Raw genomic sequence first — 20017 nt, forward strand, 5'->3', positions numbered from 1 at the left:
TTCTTATGGGTGATTTTGGAATAGGATCTGACTGATTTGTAAATTGAATGTTGGGGCTAAAACTTCAAAATGAGACAGTTGACTGTATTCCCAAATGGTGCGGTCCAAATTAAACTGCCAGGGTAACTTTATTCCAAAAAAACATCTAGATCACCATGTTCTTCCTCTTATAGTTTTGAAAATGCTATATTTGCTGAAAACAACATATTAACATGTTTAATAAGTTTCACTTTCATTTTCATGCTCCTTCCTCATGCTCTCTGTGCCAAATCACTCCCTCTTCAAAGCGATAGCAGATTACAGTTGGTGTGCATTTCACTAATGAAATTACTGCACATTGCATCAGATTTGTGAAGTTGTAGAGCATCTTTTTGTATCATGCTTTTGTATGTTCATGGAAATTTGCTATCTGGGAGCATGGATCATATAGGTTTGTGGGCTGAGCATTGTGCAGAATCTTACAGCTAATCATGGGGAGGGTTCGAATAGGGCCTGGAAGAGATTGCTAAATTCGATCGATTTTACTCAATACCCCCTCTGTAAGAAGATATATTAGTATTTTTTCATTGTAAACCTCAAAATTTATCTAAAACAGCACAATAATTGTTAGGTCCATTGACTTACTCTTACTACAGCACTGACAGACCCTGCAAACATAGTGGCAAACAGAAATGTTCTAAGCACTCAAACCTCAAAGTAGTAATAGGAATGTTTTAGGTTTTAAATGAACATCGAAATCGAAGTCTTTGCTCAAAAAATGTACAACTGTGGTCATCTGTGACCACTGGAATTTAATTATGATTTATTTCTTAGCCATATGATTGCACAACAGGTTAAAATGATTACGAATATTAAGTGGGGATGGACAAGATCTTGTGCCACAAGATTTCACAAAGCAAAATTGCCACAATACTTTGCACACATGATTAAAATTATCTTGTGAGATTGTTTTCCTCATGTTTTTACATTTGCCTTGGATAAAAAGTTTAACTTTCCTGAGTAACTTGTCTTTAGAAGCTATAATACCAAAAAACAGTGCTACAGTGACAGCAAAACTATATAATATATAATTAAATAAATACAAACAATAAATACTGAACTGAATGGAACTTGTGTTATTAAAATGACATCAAAATATCATCTTGCTCTCATTCATTCACATGACCTGTCTCGTCTCATAGAAATTGTATCTCGTCCCATCCATAATTTTAACTTACTAAATATACAACAATATACTACATAGTTAATGTAATTTCTTTTGCTAGTTGTTGATGGTAGTCTTATTGAAACCAGTTTATGTCATTCATACATCTGATGTTGTTACTATAGCCGGCTGCTTCCCTGCAGAGTGATACAGTGTCTTCTGGGTGAGCTGCGCAAACAGTGACAGCAGTGTGAAATGGAGAGTGATGACACCAGCACAAAGAAGAGGTCCGCATCAGATGACCCTTAAACATGGCACAGCGCACTCAGCTCCAGTCAAGTGTTTAAAAACTGCTTTTTCTACTTCATCTGAGCCTGCTGGGCAATGACTCACCTCTCTCCTTTTCTACCATGGCAATATATTGTCTGTCAGCAGCCCCACAGCTCACATCTGTCATGCTGTGTCCATTATTTCATCTGATGTTTGTTTACGTTATGACATTACTGCAGAGACCAACTCGCTGAGATGGAAAGACAGGTTTACTTTCATGTGTAGTATTAAAGCTTTCTCAGTAAAAATGCGGTTTTAGAACATGGCAGCAAATGACATGTATTCGTATTATATCATTAAATAGAACATATGCACAAAGGTAAGAGTAGCCAGTAATGGGAGATGGCAACAAGTCTAGAGAGACAATGCAGAGTAGTTTAGCCTTTTGCTAATGGAGCTGAATACTAATTCTTTTCAATGAGCTTTAAATAAAGGTTGGTGTCTAATGCTCTAATAGTGATTCAGACTACAGAGTAGAAAATTCACAGAACAGAAATGTCTCTTGAAGAAACAATGCTTATTATCTCTAGCTTGCCTACAGTGAAGGAATTCATGCATATCAAGCACCAAATGAGCCAAAGGTAAAGTACGTTTCTGCTGTATGGTGTCTCTCATAATACATACTTATTATGCTGATTATCAGGGTTTACAATCCCTCAAAAGTAAATAACAAGATATATGAATTATTGAAAGGAGCTTAACCCCTTTGTGATTTTCATTGTTAAAATGACCCTGGTTGCTTTGTATGCATTACTAATAGTGAGGACTAGGACACCAAAGCCATCTAATTTGAAAATCTGATATGAAAATCTAACTATTTGATTCATTTATTTTGATTTGGTAAATCTCCATTACACTATGTTCATAGACTTCGATGGGGGGATGTTAACACAAAGAGGCAATTAGCGTTTTAAAAAGCAGGTGATTATTAAATGCACCTCTATTGTCTGTTGTTTTCACGAACAAAAAACTGCTTTACAACTATTTCACTTGACAGTAAACTCAGTGATTTGCAATTATTTCAGAATGTCTTTTTTGCTTTGGCAGTCACACAAAAGCCGTGAGATCATTTAAGTTAGAGTTAGCCTCACTTAGTCTGTGCTTTAAATGACCTTGGGTGTGTGAAGTGCTGCATCAGTACATACATACAGTATATAACAAACTCAAGATATTGTAGTGACGAAAAACTGCGGATGGCACATATATGATATATATGAGCTCTTCTGTCAAGTGCATCATGTACAGTACACACATATGCATAGTATTGTAAGTACTTTTTCATTTCTTTATTATTTGGACAAACATATAATTACTTGAGTTTTTATTTGTATTAGCATTTAATATAGGCATTTTTCCTCCTTTTGAGTATGCTTTGGATATGAGTGATTCTAATAAACCCACTTAAGAACTGTTTTCAATTGTACAATTTCTATTTCCTGATTGAATTTCATTATCACATTGCCAACGATGCCTTTTACAGCAGCAAGTTGTGACCTCATCTGAAATTCATTATATGTGCAGTAAACATTTTTGCATACATATTACACTGTTTTGCACACAGCACACCTCAGGCCTCTTCAGCATGTTGCTTCATTTGCATGAGGCTCATATTTGTTTTAGCCTGAGATCCTGTTGACGTGGAGTAAGGCAGTGCACACACATAGACCCTCAAACGCCTGCCAACTGCTCCACATTCATCTGTCTGTCATCCCATGTTTTTATTGCTTTGCCGCTTTTTCAGGGAGCAAAACTGTCTTCTGCTCTCCAGTCTTGCAGCCATTTAACACGGGTCCACTATTTTGACGTTATCATAGATTGTGCTTTTAACGTCTGTACCAACATCTCGTGAATGATGCAGCTAACTGATTTGGCTTCCTCTCTGCCTCTCACAGCTGCCTTCAAACTAAGCTGTGTGTAAGGTGTGTGCGACACAGTGCCACCCTGATCTGACGGGTTGTGGGTGGGATCGGGGCGGGCGCTGAGTCCAGATGCTCAAGATTATGTCGTCCAAACGGCTGCTCCCTTCGCTCCGCTGGACACTCCACAGCTGCTACTGAAAGTTTGGGATTTCAGAAGTGATTATGACACTTGCAATATGCACAAAATTATACCAAAGACAACTCTACATTTTTACTAATGCATAACAAAAATGCATTCAGAGAACTACAAAACCCTAAAGACGAGAGAAATTAACAGATTCAGATTAATATTTGAATAAACATTTTACAATTTCACTATTTAAATAATTTTTGTTACTTACACCTTTCCAATTCAGTTACAGTTGTACACTGCACATCTCAAATGATTTTATGATGTCACTTACACCATTTTGATAACATATAAAGAAATAATTCTGAAGACACCATGGTCTGACGACTACGGTTTCATTAGTCAATCTTTCTTGCTATTAGAAGCTAAACCAAAAGGGTCATTTGGGCTTAGTACTCCATTTAATCCTGCCACTCATTAAAAGCCAGGCAGAATGACAGTAGCTTATAGTAGCATTATTCTCACTGCTAATTAGTGGTTAGCATCGACAGTGTGAAGGAGAAGAGTGAACCATGGCGTTGGTGTGACAGGGAGGACGGAGCAGACTGCCTGATAACACGCTCTTTAACGCCCTCATCACTCACTGGCTAATCTCTGCCAATATCCCCACTCCTGCTTGGATGCTGTTTTTCTTTAAGGTATTTTTGCAGTTTTCCTCCATATATGCCTCTTCCCCATCCCGCTCTCCTCCACCCTTTTTTCTTGTCACCCAGCCAGCCTCTCGCTGTGCACCTCACTGTTGCCATGGTAATGATATAGTTTCTCATCTCTGTAATGTGATGTCTTATTAGGTTTCATTGGGGCGTATGTCACTATTTTATTTCATGCACCATTTGCTGAGCTTTGCTCCCTCTGTGTCTGAGAGGTGAGCAGTGAGTGCACAACAACAGAGGACATGTAGCAGAGTGTGTCCATGACGAGCCTGGGAGACAGAGGAGATATGTAGGCCAGCACCTGCAGCTGCATTACTACTGTTCATGTGCTTATCAGCAAACACAAATAAAATAAAGACCAGTACTGCCATTTTAATACTCATTTTCTGGCTTGACTCTTACATCTCATCTCTTTTATTGTCAATATTTATGTGGAGAGTGGTGTATCTATGAAGAGCAGGAGCTTTGGAGTTGTCAGATGCTTTGTATTTTTCCCTGTGCATGTGCAATTATAACAAACATGTGAATGGGACAGAGGCTACAGTCAATAGCTGATCAATATAAGTCCAGATGCCACCGTCAAACACATCAATAGAGTTTCTCCAAAGGTGGTTTTATCCCCCTCTCTCTGTATTAAGTGCCTTATGTCAGCTCACAGCGCCTTTCAAATCACCACTCTGCTTCGTCTATCTTGTCTTTGCAAATGTGGACCTCTATAGGCAACTCTTGTTGCAACATGACAGGCAGGAGTCTGTAATTGTTGCTATTGAACTGGCTATTTGGAGGTAATTGCGTGCCAGTTCTATCAATTTGAGCTGCTGCAGCACAATAAAGTGTCTCTCACAAATATTTAATTGCTAGTTTTCATGTTTCTAATGTCAGCTTTATAACTATATATTTATTGTGACTTATTTTTTTAAATATGTTTTCCATTATAGTTTGTATTCCCAGAGATATGTGGCCTGTTAAGAGTGTAAATTAGATTTTTTTTCCCCCCAGATATTCTTTTTAACTACTAACCCTTTTTAATAGTCCGACTTTACTTAAATGTATATAAATTATATCATTGACTGACCTGACCTCTTTCTCTATTTGTGTATGATTATTTTACTATTTTTCCATTCTGTTCTAAAAACATCTTTTCTATTTTTATCAGTTGTCCTTGTTAAAAACAAAAAATTAATGTCCTATTGAATGTAATCTAATATAGAATCTAGAGGCAGTTTCCAGCTAATCAAGTACATTTTTCAACAAATACATTTCATGATATATATATCCTATATTTTATCCAATATATCCTATAGTTTAATATATCTGTTTTGGATCATTTATTCAAGATAATGAGAATATTTTGACAGTTCACTTAGACAGAAGTTCCCACAGCTGCTCAGGTGTCTGTGGTGGAGACAGTGTCCAGACACTTCCGACCTTCAGAACTCGTCTCCTCTGCCACTTCCACTTCAAAGACGGATACAAAACATCTGGAAGAAGCAGTTCCACTCAAAGGATTGGGAAAATTCTGGCTTTACTTATATTCTTGCAACATAGGCACAAATCTGAAACAACAAATTATTTATTTCCACTTTACACAAACTAAAATCCAAATAATCTCTCTAAAGCAGACCTGGGCATTGTACAGCTTTAAGATAATTTGGAATTACAAAATTGTATAATTATATAATTGTATAATTTTACCTCATGCATGGACTAAAGCTGCATTGCTTTTATTTTAGAGAAGTTTTTTTAAATGACATTTTTTGTAAGGCAACCTCACTTTTTCATTTCTTAGACTTAACATAAATTCTTACCAGTATTACCAGCTTGTCAAAACAATGCAATTTACTGCTTTATAGAAAGAAATACAGTTAATATCATGCAACATTGAGTTAAGCATTTTGGCCTGGCCCTCCACAATATTTTCTGTTTCTCATGTGGCCCAATGGAAAAAATAATTGCCTACCACTGCTCCAAAGTTTTAAACTTTGTTCCTAAAAATGTGCTTATGCTGTAAACCTGCCGATTCAAAAGCCTCAAGCTCCCATTTGTGATCAGATCCACATTCAATTCAAATTTGATGAATTGTTCAGCCTTATTTGGAGTTGTCAGAGCTGACCATATGCCCCTCATCCAGTGAAATTTATGTGTCAGAGTTAAATTTGGATGAGTGTACTCTCCCCTTTGATCCATCTGGCACAAAATTGCATTACTAATACAGAAGGTTGGGCTGTAAAAATAGGATTTACCTTTTGAACTTGGTGCCTTGACCTGATAACAACATAAGGCTGACACAGCCTCCTCCCACCAAACTGTGCACAAAGTTGGCTTTGATGTTTTCTTGGTTTTAATAATGCTCTCAGAAACCTTGTTCAAACTCAGGGGACAGGTGACATTAATGAAAAAATGGAGGCATGCTAGTTGGCCTAGCACTCATTGAAGTTAAGTTTAAGATTGTTGTTTATTTGAGTGTTAAATCCAGTAGGACTCACAGTGGAGGTGTGGTCTGGGGATGGCATCTGTTGTCACTGTCATCTCTGGGCTTTATGCCAAACCTGTGTTTGTCAGATGGCAGTGTTGGTAAGACGTAAGCTTCTAATATATCCCGACACGCTCACTGTGTATTCTCCTTGACTGGGTGCTTTTGATTATGCCAGTCCTTGTTGCATTGTAATTTGTATTAACATTCATTATCTACAAAATTAGGATGCACAAATTTAGTGCTCCTGCACCACTGGGAATAGGGGTGTGTTCAGTAATGCAATAACATGGAAACGCCACATCCATGAACAAAGCTGCATCCTTGAGGTGTCCCTCTGCACTTCGGCCTAAATGACTAAATCTGAATTTGAATAGCAAGGACAATGCGTGATTCAGAAGTCATTCATGAAAGTTTTTACAAAAACTATCTCAGGGTTTACTCGTCTCAGTTTTAACCAAAGTAATTATTTTTATTCAGCATCAAATGTGAGAAGACCTTCATTCTGTTTTGGATTTTGATTGGATTTGTGTAGAAGTAAAATAAAAAGTGTTTTTAAAGAGTGGCAGTATCCTTTTTTGTGTGTATGCGTCAAAGTGGTTACCTGGCCAAACCAACCACAAAACTTTAGTAAGATGAGTTGATCTGGACCGTATCCTGTCTCCTTGATTCCAGAGGATGTGATTGACAGATGGATCAACCAATCAGAGATATGCTTCGTTCTGTTAAAAACAAACATGGCAACCAACATAGAGGACAGAGAAACATTTGAATCAACAATTAACTCTTATTTAGCTCAGGTAATAAGTTATTTATTTTGTTGTGAATGATACCAGAATTTTCCTTTGCATTTGAGAAACACGTACTACAAATTAGCAGCTGTGCTTGGACCATTCAATGGAGACTTGTCACACTCTTTGGTCCAATTCCAGACCCTTCTGGATTCAAACTGAATGTAGGGGACTGGCAACCAAAGTGGTACATCTGAAACATTTAACTGGATATACTATATGCCATTTCACATGTACAAGTAGGTGTCCCTTTCTTTTGTCACTCTTCTGTGTTGTGAATGAGCAGATTCAGGTCATGGAGATTTGGGGTGACATGGCAGCTGGGATCTTCTCTTGGACTGTCAGAGCTGCCCTGTATACAGTCTGCATGGGCCGATAGTGCCACAAAGCCATTTATGTTCTTCAGAAAATGGATGGATCTGCATATAATGTCTTCTTCAGCTGATGGCATGCATAATATATTTCAGTGCCTCCTGCAAGTTGCCAAACCGTGTGCATCACGGCAAACACAATATGCTTTGTGGAATTTTCCCTCTCAAAAGTGACACGTAAATCCTGAAAGAGCTCCCTGTGTTTAATGTTAAGACGCAGTTCAAAGATTGGCATAAATTCATTAGCTTCTGCTTTGCCTCAGACAATTCAGACCTCTCTCCACGGGACCCCTGATTAAACCCACTGAACAGAAATGCTTGAACAGTGAATACAGTTGATGAGAAAATCCTTCTTTTTTATCCCTAAATCCACTCCTTGTTCGGATGCCATTTGCCATAGTAATTGCACCTCAAGCAGCACTTGTGCTCTGCCTGTTGTTGAGCACTCTGCCTAAGTGGAAGGTGAAAATGAGCAGTGCCATGCTGTCTGAGGCTGGTGTGCATGTTATCATACCTTCTGATTTCATCTCAAGGTGTTAATACTTTTAGTGTTAGTGCTAATGAGGGTGTAATCCACTCTTAATGCACTCTACTTAATATGACAAGCTAAAGGATTAAGTCTCATTTTACACTTCATACATACCAGTTATTAATTCTAACTTGGAAGAGTAGGCCAGTGAAGGAACGTCAAAAATACAGATGTTGATTAATCAAAACTAGACTATACTATATGGCTACGTAGTTAGTAGTAACACTGTTTTATAATTATCATTTTAAAGAGATAGTCTACTTAGAAGACAAGACGAATATTCCTCACCTGACTGTAAATAATGTTCTTGAATGTTTGAGCACTACTTTGGCGCCTTATTTGATTTAAATGATGTACAGAGCTTTGTTTCACTTTTATGACTTCTAGATGAGCATGTTTATTTGTATATTATAGCCTATTGTAGCGGGTGCATGATGTCATTTCCCTGTTGCCACAGACCACACACTGCGCATAGTGAGAATGATGAAAGACAATGGATGATTGATGCACTCAATCCATGTAACACATCTGTTGTGCTCCTCTGGGAAAGAATCAAGGATGCCCGGCCCTTTTGGAGAAGTGTGAGGGTGTGGAAGTGTGCGTTTGGATGGGGTAAAACTCCCAAATTCTTAAAATATAGTGCTTCTATCAGCATTACATCATCCCCAGGCTCCTGTCTCCCACCACATCAAGCAGGACTGCACTGGGATGGCTGCATGTATCAGGCTTTTCTGCTGAATTCGGCACATTCACATTTCACAGTTTACATGAGAAAAACAAGCTGCGTAAATATATACACTGCAGATATTTTTAAACTAGGGCACCCAAATCTTTTCCCAAACATATTAGCAGTCCAAATGCCTTTTATTACAGTGCTGTTTAGGCTGTTTATTTGTGTTTCCTGGCTTTATTTTTGTAAAGGACAACATTTAGTTTTTTCCTCCAGTATATGCTAGTTGCAGGTCTTTGTGAAAAAATCTGATCGCTGCTCACTATTTACATCTAAAAATAACGTTTTTATTTTATTGATTGATTGCAGTGTAGCATTGCTAGGATTGGATAAGTGTTTGTTCTTCACTTCTTCTGTAAAAAGCTGCTCTGTTCTGTTCTGTTCATGCAGAAGAATTCATACCTATGAGGCTGTGAACACCAGCAATGTACCAAAATATTTGTGAGAACTAGATTTAAGTACTTACTACCTCCTTTTGCAATTTGAACATAGGTAATAACACAAGAACAGCTCACTGTAGTTGAGGATCCCACCTGCACCTAGATAAATTTAAAATTATATAAAAATCAAAAACGTGTCATACAATTACCACCTGTCTTTAAATGCTCAATAGACCGAGTTTTATGGCCAGAATGCATGTCATTGCACTACCTGGAATTTCCACAGTATGACATTAAACAGCTCTTACTTACACACTTACATTTATTCAATTACAGGTGATTTTACTACTCAAAGTACCTAGAAAAACATGCATTCTGTGAGCGGGGTCGCTTGTCCAAAGATCTGACCTGTAACCTGGTCTGGTCTCCGTGACAATAGAAAGGTTTAATACCATAGTGTGAAACATTCCAGATAAAGCTAACATTATCATGGAGAAAAGTATTTAACTAACCCTCCACCAGAAAAGTTACGCAGTGCACCTTTAAGTACGCCACAGTGAATGATGAAAACGTTGCACCCAGATACATACACTCTGACAAAGTGATGAGTCAGTGCTGAGAAGTAGCGAAGGAAGTATTTCTGTATTTGGCCGAGTACTGGAGGGGTGGGGTGGGGAGGGGGGTGCAGCCGGGTGTGAGTGGTGATGGATGAGGACGCAGCCAGAGAAGGACGAGGCATGAAATAGAATGAGGATGAAGGACAGTCCCGGGTGGACAGTGGGGTGCAGGGTGTGTGTGGGCGGGACAGGTAGGGGAGGGGGGAGCTGACACTACATTACAAAGATGTGAGTGGTGCAACAGTGAGGGTCAGGGAGACACAAACTCACTCCCAAAATCGCTGATGTGTGTTCTTTGGCTGCTGTTGCTGTATAGCTTTAGCAACATGGCAGGGGTCTTTGTGACGCGATGGTAAATCCACTGTTTTTGAACAAAATATCTAACCTTATCTAAAATATCTAACCTTATTATCCACAAACTTTCCATATTTATTTTATGTCTTAAAACCCTCAACAACTGACAACATTCACATTTCTGAAACTTGAAATGTGAAAGGATCATTTCTATTCATAAATTCACAGAGAAGATGTTGGACATTGTGCCAGTTTTGGTTTCATGTGGATAGGCCCAGTAATTACAGATATGTTAATCATAAAGCATGTCAAACAACAGCATTTCAACAGTTCTGTTCTACCATAGATAGATCATAGACCTGTACTGTTTACATTATTTTCTGGTTTCTGTTATAATTGTTTCCTCATCAAAAGGTTGAGGAAAATAAAAGCTGTGTTTTGTTTCATTCACACACACTTTTAACACACTAACCCTGCATATTTAGGCTGAGTTCTTCTCTCAAACAGAAAACACTCTGTTCCACCTTGTGTAGTGATAATACAGGAAGTGCTCCATTGTCTTTTTAAATTGTGTTTACGTCTTCGCCCGATTTCAACCTTGGAATTTCCAATCTCTACTCAAATAAAAGGTGGAAGGTAGCTGTCAGCTGAAAAAACTACCGCTAGATCACATCATAAGGTGGAACAGACCATTTTGAGGTTTGGAAATGTACAGTCTAATAATGCAGGATTACTCAAATATGTGTGAATAAAACAAAACACAACTCCATGTATGTTTTTTAGTGGGCAACGGCATTATAAGATGGCTTAAAGCTCACAAGAGTAAATTTAGTGTAATATGGGACCTTTAAACTCTCACCTATTGAGATATATTTTAAAAAGCTTTTCTTGAATATTACATAATTTGGTATAACAGAGGTGCTTTGCCAATTTATCTTATCAAACTGTACTATACTGAGCATGATGTAACCTTACAGAGTACCATCATATCTCTATTAGTGTTTTGTCAGTGCTAGATTTTCCATTATGCCAGTTCATAGTTGTGACTGTGACCTCTTTTGCTGATTTATGTCTACCTTGTTTTCAATGATTCAATAAAAGGCTGCAAATTTATTGAAACATAAATTTACTCATTTTATTGTCTCTATGACAAATAAAAATCCCCTTAGTGCTGTGGGCGTTATAATGACCTTCCAAATGGCCATCTATACCCAATGTCCCGCTGTGTTTCTGCAAATTACAGCTGAATTGTGGGTAAATGAAGCTTTCGTTCCGGCTGTGAGCTGTCATGACGTGTTTGAGTAAGGCAGCGTTGTGTTCATGCGTGCACACATGCTCATTCACACACAGTAAAGCAGAGATAGAGAGATACATCACACACTCAGAGGGTGGCAGCTTAAAGGAGGCGCTGTCCTTTTTGTCCCTTATAGTCGCTCTTATTTTCTCGCATCCATTAGTTTATCTGTCACATCCCAGCTCCCATGTAATAGGTCCATTGACTGTAGGCCCGTTCCTCAAGCTGACTGACCCACTGAGAGTTGACCTTCCTGGGGTAGTCTTCCTGTCTGCGGCCAGTCTGCAGGGGACAGGGCCCGGCTGTCACCAGTTCGGACAGATGGCAACTCCAGTTTGGGGCTAGGCTCTGGACTCAGGAAGACTCAGTGTCCAGACGGGTCAATGTGGCAGCAGATAGGAGCGCTGTGTGATACTGTCTGCACCACTGCAATGCCACATGGCTCATACAAGATCTTTACTCTTCAGTTTGGACTTTTATGTCACTTTTAGATTTATGTTTAGAGAAGACTGAAGTGTAACCAATCATTTTAGATTTGATATCAGATGCAAAATGCAAATATTTTCGTGCTTGGTTTGTTTCTCAAGAAGCACAAACCACAAACCAGTAAAGTAGCTGTGAAGTGTAATCTTTATGGTGATGGGTCCATCATCTGTCATCTGTCTCCATAGAGATATTATTACTTTGCCTGGAATGTTTGACAGTGTTAAACATATCAAACTTGCATTTATTTAGAGGTTTAATGCCATACTTGGGGTCATTCCAGGGAAAACCATAACATCTCCATGGGGACATGCAGGTGGTGGACCCTCAACCAGAAAATGTGACATAGTTCATTCATAGGTCTGTTCTCTGATCAGATGTTTCATGAAAATAAAATTTAGTAAAAATGAAAGAAACTACACCAGTTTACTAGTAATAGATGATAATTTCTGTATTGATTTTTGTCCAAAAGGAATATGAATAAATAATACAATAAAGTCAAATAACAGAGCATGCACCGGTTCATCTTCTCTAATGCCGAGTTTTAGCCAGTATTAGCAGCTTGTTTTTATTGTTATATCATTGCCATTACATGGCCTTTTACCTGCTCTAAAACAGTTTTCCTACAGTCGCTTAGCTGACACAGGCAGAGCTGGAGAGGTATGAAGATGATTTGAGCTGAAAAGTGAAACCGATGACAAGGAGGTTTGACAGCGGGGAGCAAGCTGGTGGGGGCCAGAGCCAGTATGTGTACTGGAGAGTGCATGATGGGATAGGACTGGAGTGTTTGTGTCCTTGGAGCGGCGTCAAACCCCCTACCTCTGCCTTCTCCTGCTACAACTGTCACTAAGTCCGATCAATACAGTGGGCTTGGATTATTCCTCGCCAAGTGTTTGTTGCACGTGCGGGCGATTCTCTCACACCATCTGTTAATAAAGGCTTATAAATGAAGAAGTCTGCTTGGTGTAACATGGGTTTCAAAGAGAGCAGGAGCACAGCTGTTTGAGTCAGCCTCTTGTGCTGCCTCGACTGCATGTAAATGAAGTCATCCTGCTGATGCATTGGACCAGCCTTAGTTATCAGAGTGGTCAGGCTAAAGAGAGGACACCTAATACAACAACACTGCAACAGTATTGTGACCCTTAAGTCAGGTGTTGAGATGAAAGAGGGGCCTGCCAGAGCTACATGGCTAATTTCGGGGATTAACACCTGTTCTACCAAGGCACATTAATCCTAATCCTGCTTTAACCCTTTGATGTAAAGTCACAGTCATTTAAGTGGAAGGACCTAATCCCTTCACAGCAGTAGCCACAAACTACAGAGAGTCAGTACAATAATATGTTTGCCACCAAAAGAGCTTGTCACCAGAAATACTTACAGATTCAATGCTGATCAAAGAAAACTTTAGAAAGAACTCTTTTAGTAAATTGTGACCAGGGCTACAAGTCATAAATATGTAATATTGAAATCAAGATTATTTGAAAACAATTAAGTATGTAGAGTACTGTTAACTTCCCACTATAAGTTAACTTTTTGTTATTTATATGTTATCCACTTTAAATTAGTGCCTTTGTTTCAGGTTTAATACTGAAGAACGACTGCCCATATAATTCGTACAATTATATTTACTTCATCGTGTGTATCTTTCTAGTAAAGGTCAGTGGTATGGCATGGATAGAAAATATATTTTTGGGTGGAGAACTAGAGCTATGTAGGCTCGGTGTCTTTATGCTGTCTTTATTAGAGTATTGAGAAACTCTTTCCATGGGTTTCACAATAGTGAGAAATTAGGATCATTGCTATATCAATGAAAAATTTACAGCAACATATTATATCTTTTGAAAGGGAAAAGTCCTCAACATGTTGCATAGAAAAAGAAACTGACACCCATGAAAAAAGAACACTTAAAACAGTAGCTATCTTCTTGTTGCCTTTAATCTAATGCGTATATTTACAACATCAGATTATTAGAGGTGTGAGTGTGTTGTAATTCACTTTTTGAATAACTGAGATATATCCTCTGGCTACATATTAGTTTTAAATAGACTCTCATTTGAGCGATCACCGTAACCACAAGGAAATCTGCAGAATATTAAACTGCACTAGTTATAATAGGATTTATTTACAGTTAATTGACATCTGCTAAGGACATCATAAATCATCAAAATGTTGGGTTAATGCCTTAATCTGTTTATATGATTACCAGATTGTGATGTTAGCCTGTATTTTATCATGGAAACACATGGGCACATTTGATATGAGAGAAAAACTCTGGGAGAATGGAGACGTATGTGGTGTGGGGCAAATGGTGGGAAGAAAGGTAATTGAAACAAAGCACCCTGAGTTTGGTTTTGGGGTTTAGAAATGAGGGAGTGCAGAAGGGTGGGTCTGACCACAGCATGTTTTCTTATGTGAGTCTTGGTGTATTTATGTTTGTGCAAGCAGACAGACACAAGAACACTGGAATACAATGTGTTTTTTCATCTCTGTATTGAATGTATAGGGACCACATAGGGACTGGTCTTGTTCTGAAGTGCGCATGATTATTATTGATCCCACCACAAACGTCAGAGCACGTTGTCAATGTAACTGCTGCTCTGATTTAAACAATATGCCAGGGCCTGTTTCATCCATGTCCAAGACCACATCACTGCAGCCCAGGCAGCGCGGAACGGAGCAGTTTGACAGTCACATTTAGTGCTACAGTTACAAAGATAACATGTATACTACAGGCATACAGTAGTCAGTTAGGGTTTTCTAATTGATGCTCAACAAATGTGATAACTATAGCAAAGTTGCACCTCTACTGAATAGTTTTAGAAAGGTCTTGATCTATACCAGAACTTGTATAAGACCATGTGGCTACTTAAAGAAAATTCTATTGTTTTGTGTTGAAAATGACCTTCTATTGTATATTTTTTAATTTAAACTGATACTAAGCGTCCAATCTTTCCTTTTCTCTCAGTGGCAATGCATATCCCTTGTCTAAAATGGATAGCTGCAGTAGAACATAGTTTAGATATACAGTAGAAATTGATGTAGAAAATCAATAATAGTCAATCATTTTGTGGTTTCTTCATTGATTATTGTTTTATAACACTTTTTAAAAAAATTAAAGATACCTGTGATGCTTTTAAGATCTTATTTTCACTCCTTAACCGTACTAAAAGTCGACATGGAAACATTTTATTCCCTGTGGCTAGAACCAAACCGATAAACACGATTTGAGCTGTTCTCAGGTACCACACCATCAGCCATTGCTTGGGGCATGTTGGGTGGTCAGTCCATGTGACCTTCTCTTAGCAGGCCGTCCTCACCCCATCCATCCCTATTAGAGGACACTTATCAGGAGCTGCAGCCCAACAGACACCCTCCCAGCTGGGCATCCCTGGAGAAAATGCTGTGCAGTGCAGAGTAACATCCCTGCTGAGAAATAGAGGTGTGTGATTTTAGTGCAGAAACGTGGAGTTGTTGTGCGCCGATAGGACCCTGTGACTCGGAGATATGCACAGGCTCATTAATTAGAGGCTCTCATTATCCCCCCTCAGGCTACAGACACTTAATCAACAGCCAGCTTCAACTAAGACACAAGCATGCATGGACTCACCCATACACAATCCCCCCACACACACGAGGCACACGCCCAGATCCTGACACGACATCATCTCAGAATGGGGCTCGCTCAAAGGAGTGAATGAACGAATGAATGTTGATGAGGTCTATTTGTTTCCAGTGATGTTCAGCATAGTGCGAGGGGGCGGGTGCCGTTGCCACCTAACACTTTTATTATTATACATTGTAAAGCATTGCAAAACAGATTCATCCATCTGCCATGTCTCTCCATGGAGGCAATCTGTCAAATACTCCAAATTAAATTCTTGTGGTTATAAATTTTCCTCTGCCTGCCTATATGGATCTTTGACTCGACTTGTCTGAAAGCCGAGACTGTAATATTCAATGTTAGCAATTAGCAATATTGCGTTAAAGTTTATATATGGTATGGTATTTTTAATTGCTGTACTCTTTTAGACTTTATATTTTTTCTACTGTTTAGGATTGGGCATGAATAAGTATTGAGAATGTGGTCTGCGAGAAGGTGCTTGTTAGGTTTTTTGCTCTTAAGTTGTTTTTTTATTTATTTTTGATCTGTTTTCTATGTTTTTTGATCAAGAAATATTTCAATTATAAAAATGTCTTAGTGTTTTTAATTGATAAGAATTCTTGTTTTTAGGTGACCTAAATGCACAGTGACCTATAACCCCTTCACATTGGATATGAATGAAACAAAATTAATATTGTCCTTTTATGCAGTAACTGTCTTATTAAAAATTAAATACCAGGCTGACAGTATGCTTTATTTTATGTATTCTGTGCAAAAGATGTTTTTAATCATTTGAGTTTTTACTGCCATTGACCTTCAACAAAGGGTTAAATAATCAATGCTTATTGCTTTAGGTATGCTACCAAACAGTAACATATCCAAACATTCCCAGATAGGTTGTGCCAGGGAGGGCTGCTGGCATAGTAACCTTCAGACTAAATAAAACTCTGAGATGATTCACTGCGGCAAACCTACAGAGAGCAGACAAAATAACCCTGTAAAAACAGGGCAGGTTCCAGGAGCAACAAACATTACTTACATTTTTTGAATACTCATAGTTTTCAACTTTTATTTTGGGGGATATTGTGTTTGTTTACAGTGGACTTGTATCTGTTGTAGTTCCCGGTCTTTTGTCTCTAGATGTTTTGTGCCATACAGTTGATGGACAGCTGTGAAACTCATATACACTTTCCAAAACGTCTGTGAACCAGCCTGACTGTTCCCTTTGAAACCAGCCCTGATATAAACATACATTGGGACATTTTTGAGGGCATGATTGGCAAGAACAAGAAAAGGAAGCACAAACTTTTAAACGTCTCCAAGTTGTGGAAAATGAAAGAGGGAGGTTTTTGTTTCTCTCTAAAGACTGGGGTCTGATTTCCTGTGCGGCTGTGATTGGGAAAGCAGAGGCACGCACAGGGAGCAGGCTCCTGTATGGAGATGCCAGATGACAGGCTTCTCCATGAACAACTGTGGGCTCAGCACTGTTTGAGTGGCTTTATTGATCATCAAACAAGCCTTTGAGGAAGTGTTGTCTGCAATGGTGCTTTAGAAAGTAAAACTGTGAGTCTGTTTAATCGTTTTAAGTACCTAGCGTCATTTACACTAGAGGGTGGTATGCATGTGCTGTATTGTAGCTGTCAATGTCTGTTTAATGAGTCCATCCATAATTTTCCATGCAACGATTTTTGAATGACTGAAGTCTGTACCATCCCAGCGATAATAATATGCTCTATGGCTAGTTAGTTGCGTTCATATTACATTATTCAACATGTAGTTCACCACTTAAAATACTGGATGATAGCAGTGACAAAATGGACATGCAGGACTATATGATATGGCAAAATAAATCAAATTGTGATCTGTTCCCTGTGACAGTGTCATTTAGCTGATATTGCCATGCATGATCCACTCTACTTTTCTGTTTAATGGAGCCTTACAGTCAAACACAGACACTTTTTCCTGACCAGCTCTTTCCGTTGGTCAGTGTCTGTGTGGCCGTATGGTGAGCAATAGATGTATTTAACCAATCACAGTGAAATATCTATTCTGATATATGTATTTTATTACATGCTATTATTTTAATTTGATCATAGTTTATATTTTTATATTCTTTGTACTATATTGCAAGATAATACTGAAGCAGTTCCAAGTTTGTGAATTTTGTTCACTGACAATGGTAATAAAACATTTTCTGGTTTAGCCTACATGAATCATTATTGATCAAATCTAAACTGTGATCTGACTTCAAGAAAATACATTTTTATTTCTGATCCTATGGTTCAAGATTGTGTCATGCATTTTGTTATATCAAATGTGATATAGATAGATAGATAGATACAGTAATGTAACATAGTTTACCCTTACTTACTCAAATGTGACTGAAAATGCATTGCCTCCCAACATGCCATTCATACTATAGGACAGCTGTGTCAGTTGAGCATTTTGTCCCTGTTCACCCATGTGTAAAACCAAGTGTGCCCAGCAGGGGTTCATCATAGGGCCATATGTCCCCCTGTCCCATCCTCCTGTGTGTCTTTTGTTATCGGACTGACCCTGGGCTGCACCTAATGACCCTGTGACCCTGAAGACACACTGTCTTATTGACCATGTCACAGCTCCACTGACTCCATCACATAAACCAGTTTAATTCACCGGCTTATTGTCAAAATTCATTGCGGCACACTTCACAATCGACTAATTAATTTGGTTCTCTTAAACTAGTCCTTAGGCAGCATTAGTACTAATCCTGTCCGTGTATTAATGTGTGTTTTTGCTTTTTTCTATGGCCGCAAACATCCTCAATTGAAAGAATTTTAATAGACAGTGGCCACTGCAGTTACAGAAAGACCAACCTTGTCCTTCAAGCTACTCCAATCATCAGGAAAAGAAATCGCTTGGACTTTAAGGTTGTAAAAACATGCTTTGCCAACAATAACACTGGATCCTTGTATTTTTCTACATAGTTTGCCTTGACTGCACCAGTGTCAGTAAAAAATTATGTAGTTTTTCAAGCCAAAGAAAAAGATGATAAAATGTAAGAGTTCTGAAAATGCCAATGTGGCCATTTCAGTATAATGTGGTTGTAAGGGCGGATGGAGAAAAGTGACCTTGAAAGCCCAAAGAAACGAAGCTCTCTCTCTTCCCTGCCTAGATGACAGCGTCAGCAGAGCGTAATAGTAAAACGCACATTTGGAGAGTGTGGCGGGCGGCACTATGACCCTGCAGCCTCAGACTCCATCGCTTTTCCCGAACAGTGCTGGGAGCCTGGAAGAGCGCTGAAGGAAGTCATCTGAGCGCTGTAGTCCAGTTTGTTACTCTTGTAGGAATCAGGATATCCTTCCAGCTCTTCGCTGAATTCCGGGGATTTTTTTTTCTTTTGGTGTACCCCTCCTCCTTCGAGAACTAATCTTTTCCTCGCGCTGTCTTTGTCGTGCTCTTTTTTACTTTCTAAACTATATCTCAGCCACTGGTAAACCCAACCTCTGGGGTCTCTGCGTTTTTTTCCTTGGCGCCGCTCTAAAGATTGCACACAACCTATTTACAAGGGTCACGGCGTCCGCACAAAAGTTTGGGAAAACATATTTTCACGCTTGATCAGGACCGTGGAAGGAGCGGGCTCCCGGAGGACGCATACTTTGCCTTTACGCACTGGAAACATTTTCTTCCAGTTACTGTCAGTTGACACCATGTGTCTTTGATGGATTCTTCGGACCAAACTGTGGATTAAACCGTTTTAATTTTTCCTGAGGAGTGTACTGTATTGAGAAAAAAAACTGCTGCAAAGCCTCGCCTCGCACATCATCATGCATCTCTTCTTGGAGAAAATCTGCTGCAAAATCGAGAGAAGTCGAGAGGGAGCATGACTTGCGCTCTGGATATCTTTGAATCTACATTCCCTTCTCATCTAATATCTTAATGCTGTTCCATTTTGGTTTACAAATATGATGAAATGGCAGCCCCGGAAGAAGGTACGTCCAAACGATGTGGAGAATTAGAAAAATAACGGTTTGTAGCAGCTGACAAGTTGGAGACAGGGGAGTGGGTCACAGTCACAGTCTCCTTCCTTCTCGTGTGGTTAGACCATAGATGAAAAACGTTTTAGCGGCCAGGAGCCCATATTTTACCTAAACGTAACCAAAGCAGATGCTGTCTGTCGCGATGTACAAGTTTGGATCGTGACATTAATAGCAGCTAGAGGTTGCAGTTTTTATCTTTTTATCCTACAGGGCAATGAAACTGAGGCTCGTGTATAATTGCATGCGCTGTCCTCAGTTG

The 20017-nt window shown here is 39.0% G+C and overlaps 1 protein-coding gene across 3 annotated transcripts in view; it reads left to right on the forward strand.

Annotated features, from left to right (window-relative positions):
- Positions 1-20017, forward strand: part of LOC110169789 (tetratricopeptide repeat protein 28) — a 127258-nt gene that overhangs the window by 14455 nt on the left and 92786 nt on the right. The window contains exon 1 of one of the 3 annotated variants that reach the window (XM_055161654.1): positions 19005-19710. The exons of the other annotated variants lie outside the window; for them this stretch is intronic. Within the exon in view, the coding sequence (XP_055017629.1) occupies positions 19684-19710 (27 nt within the window). The 5' untranslated portion in view covers positions 19005-19683. Of the gene's footprint in view, positions 1-19004; positions 19711-20017 lie in introns of those variants that run through there. 3 annotated transcript variants of the gene reach the window in all.

This window comes from Boleophthalmus pectinirostris, unplaced genomic scaffold, assembly GCF_026225935.1.
Source record: "Boleophthalmus pectinirostris isolate CB_2022bp ecotype Guang Dong unplaced genomic scaffold, ASM2622593v1 HiC_scaffold_4, whole genome shotgun sequence".
Classification (NCBI taxonomy): Eukaryota; Metazoa; Chordata; class Actinopteri; order Gobiiformes; family Gobiidae; genus Boleophthalmus; species Boleophthalmus pectinirostris.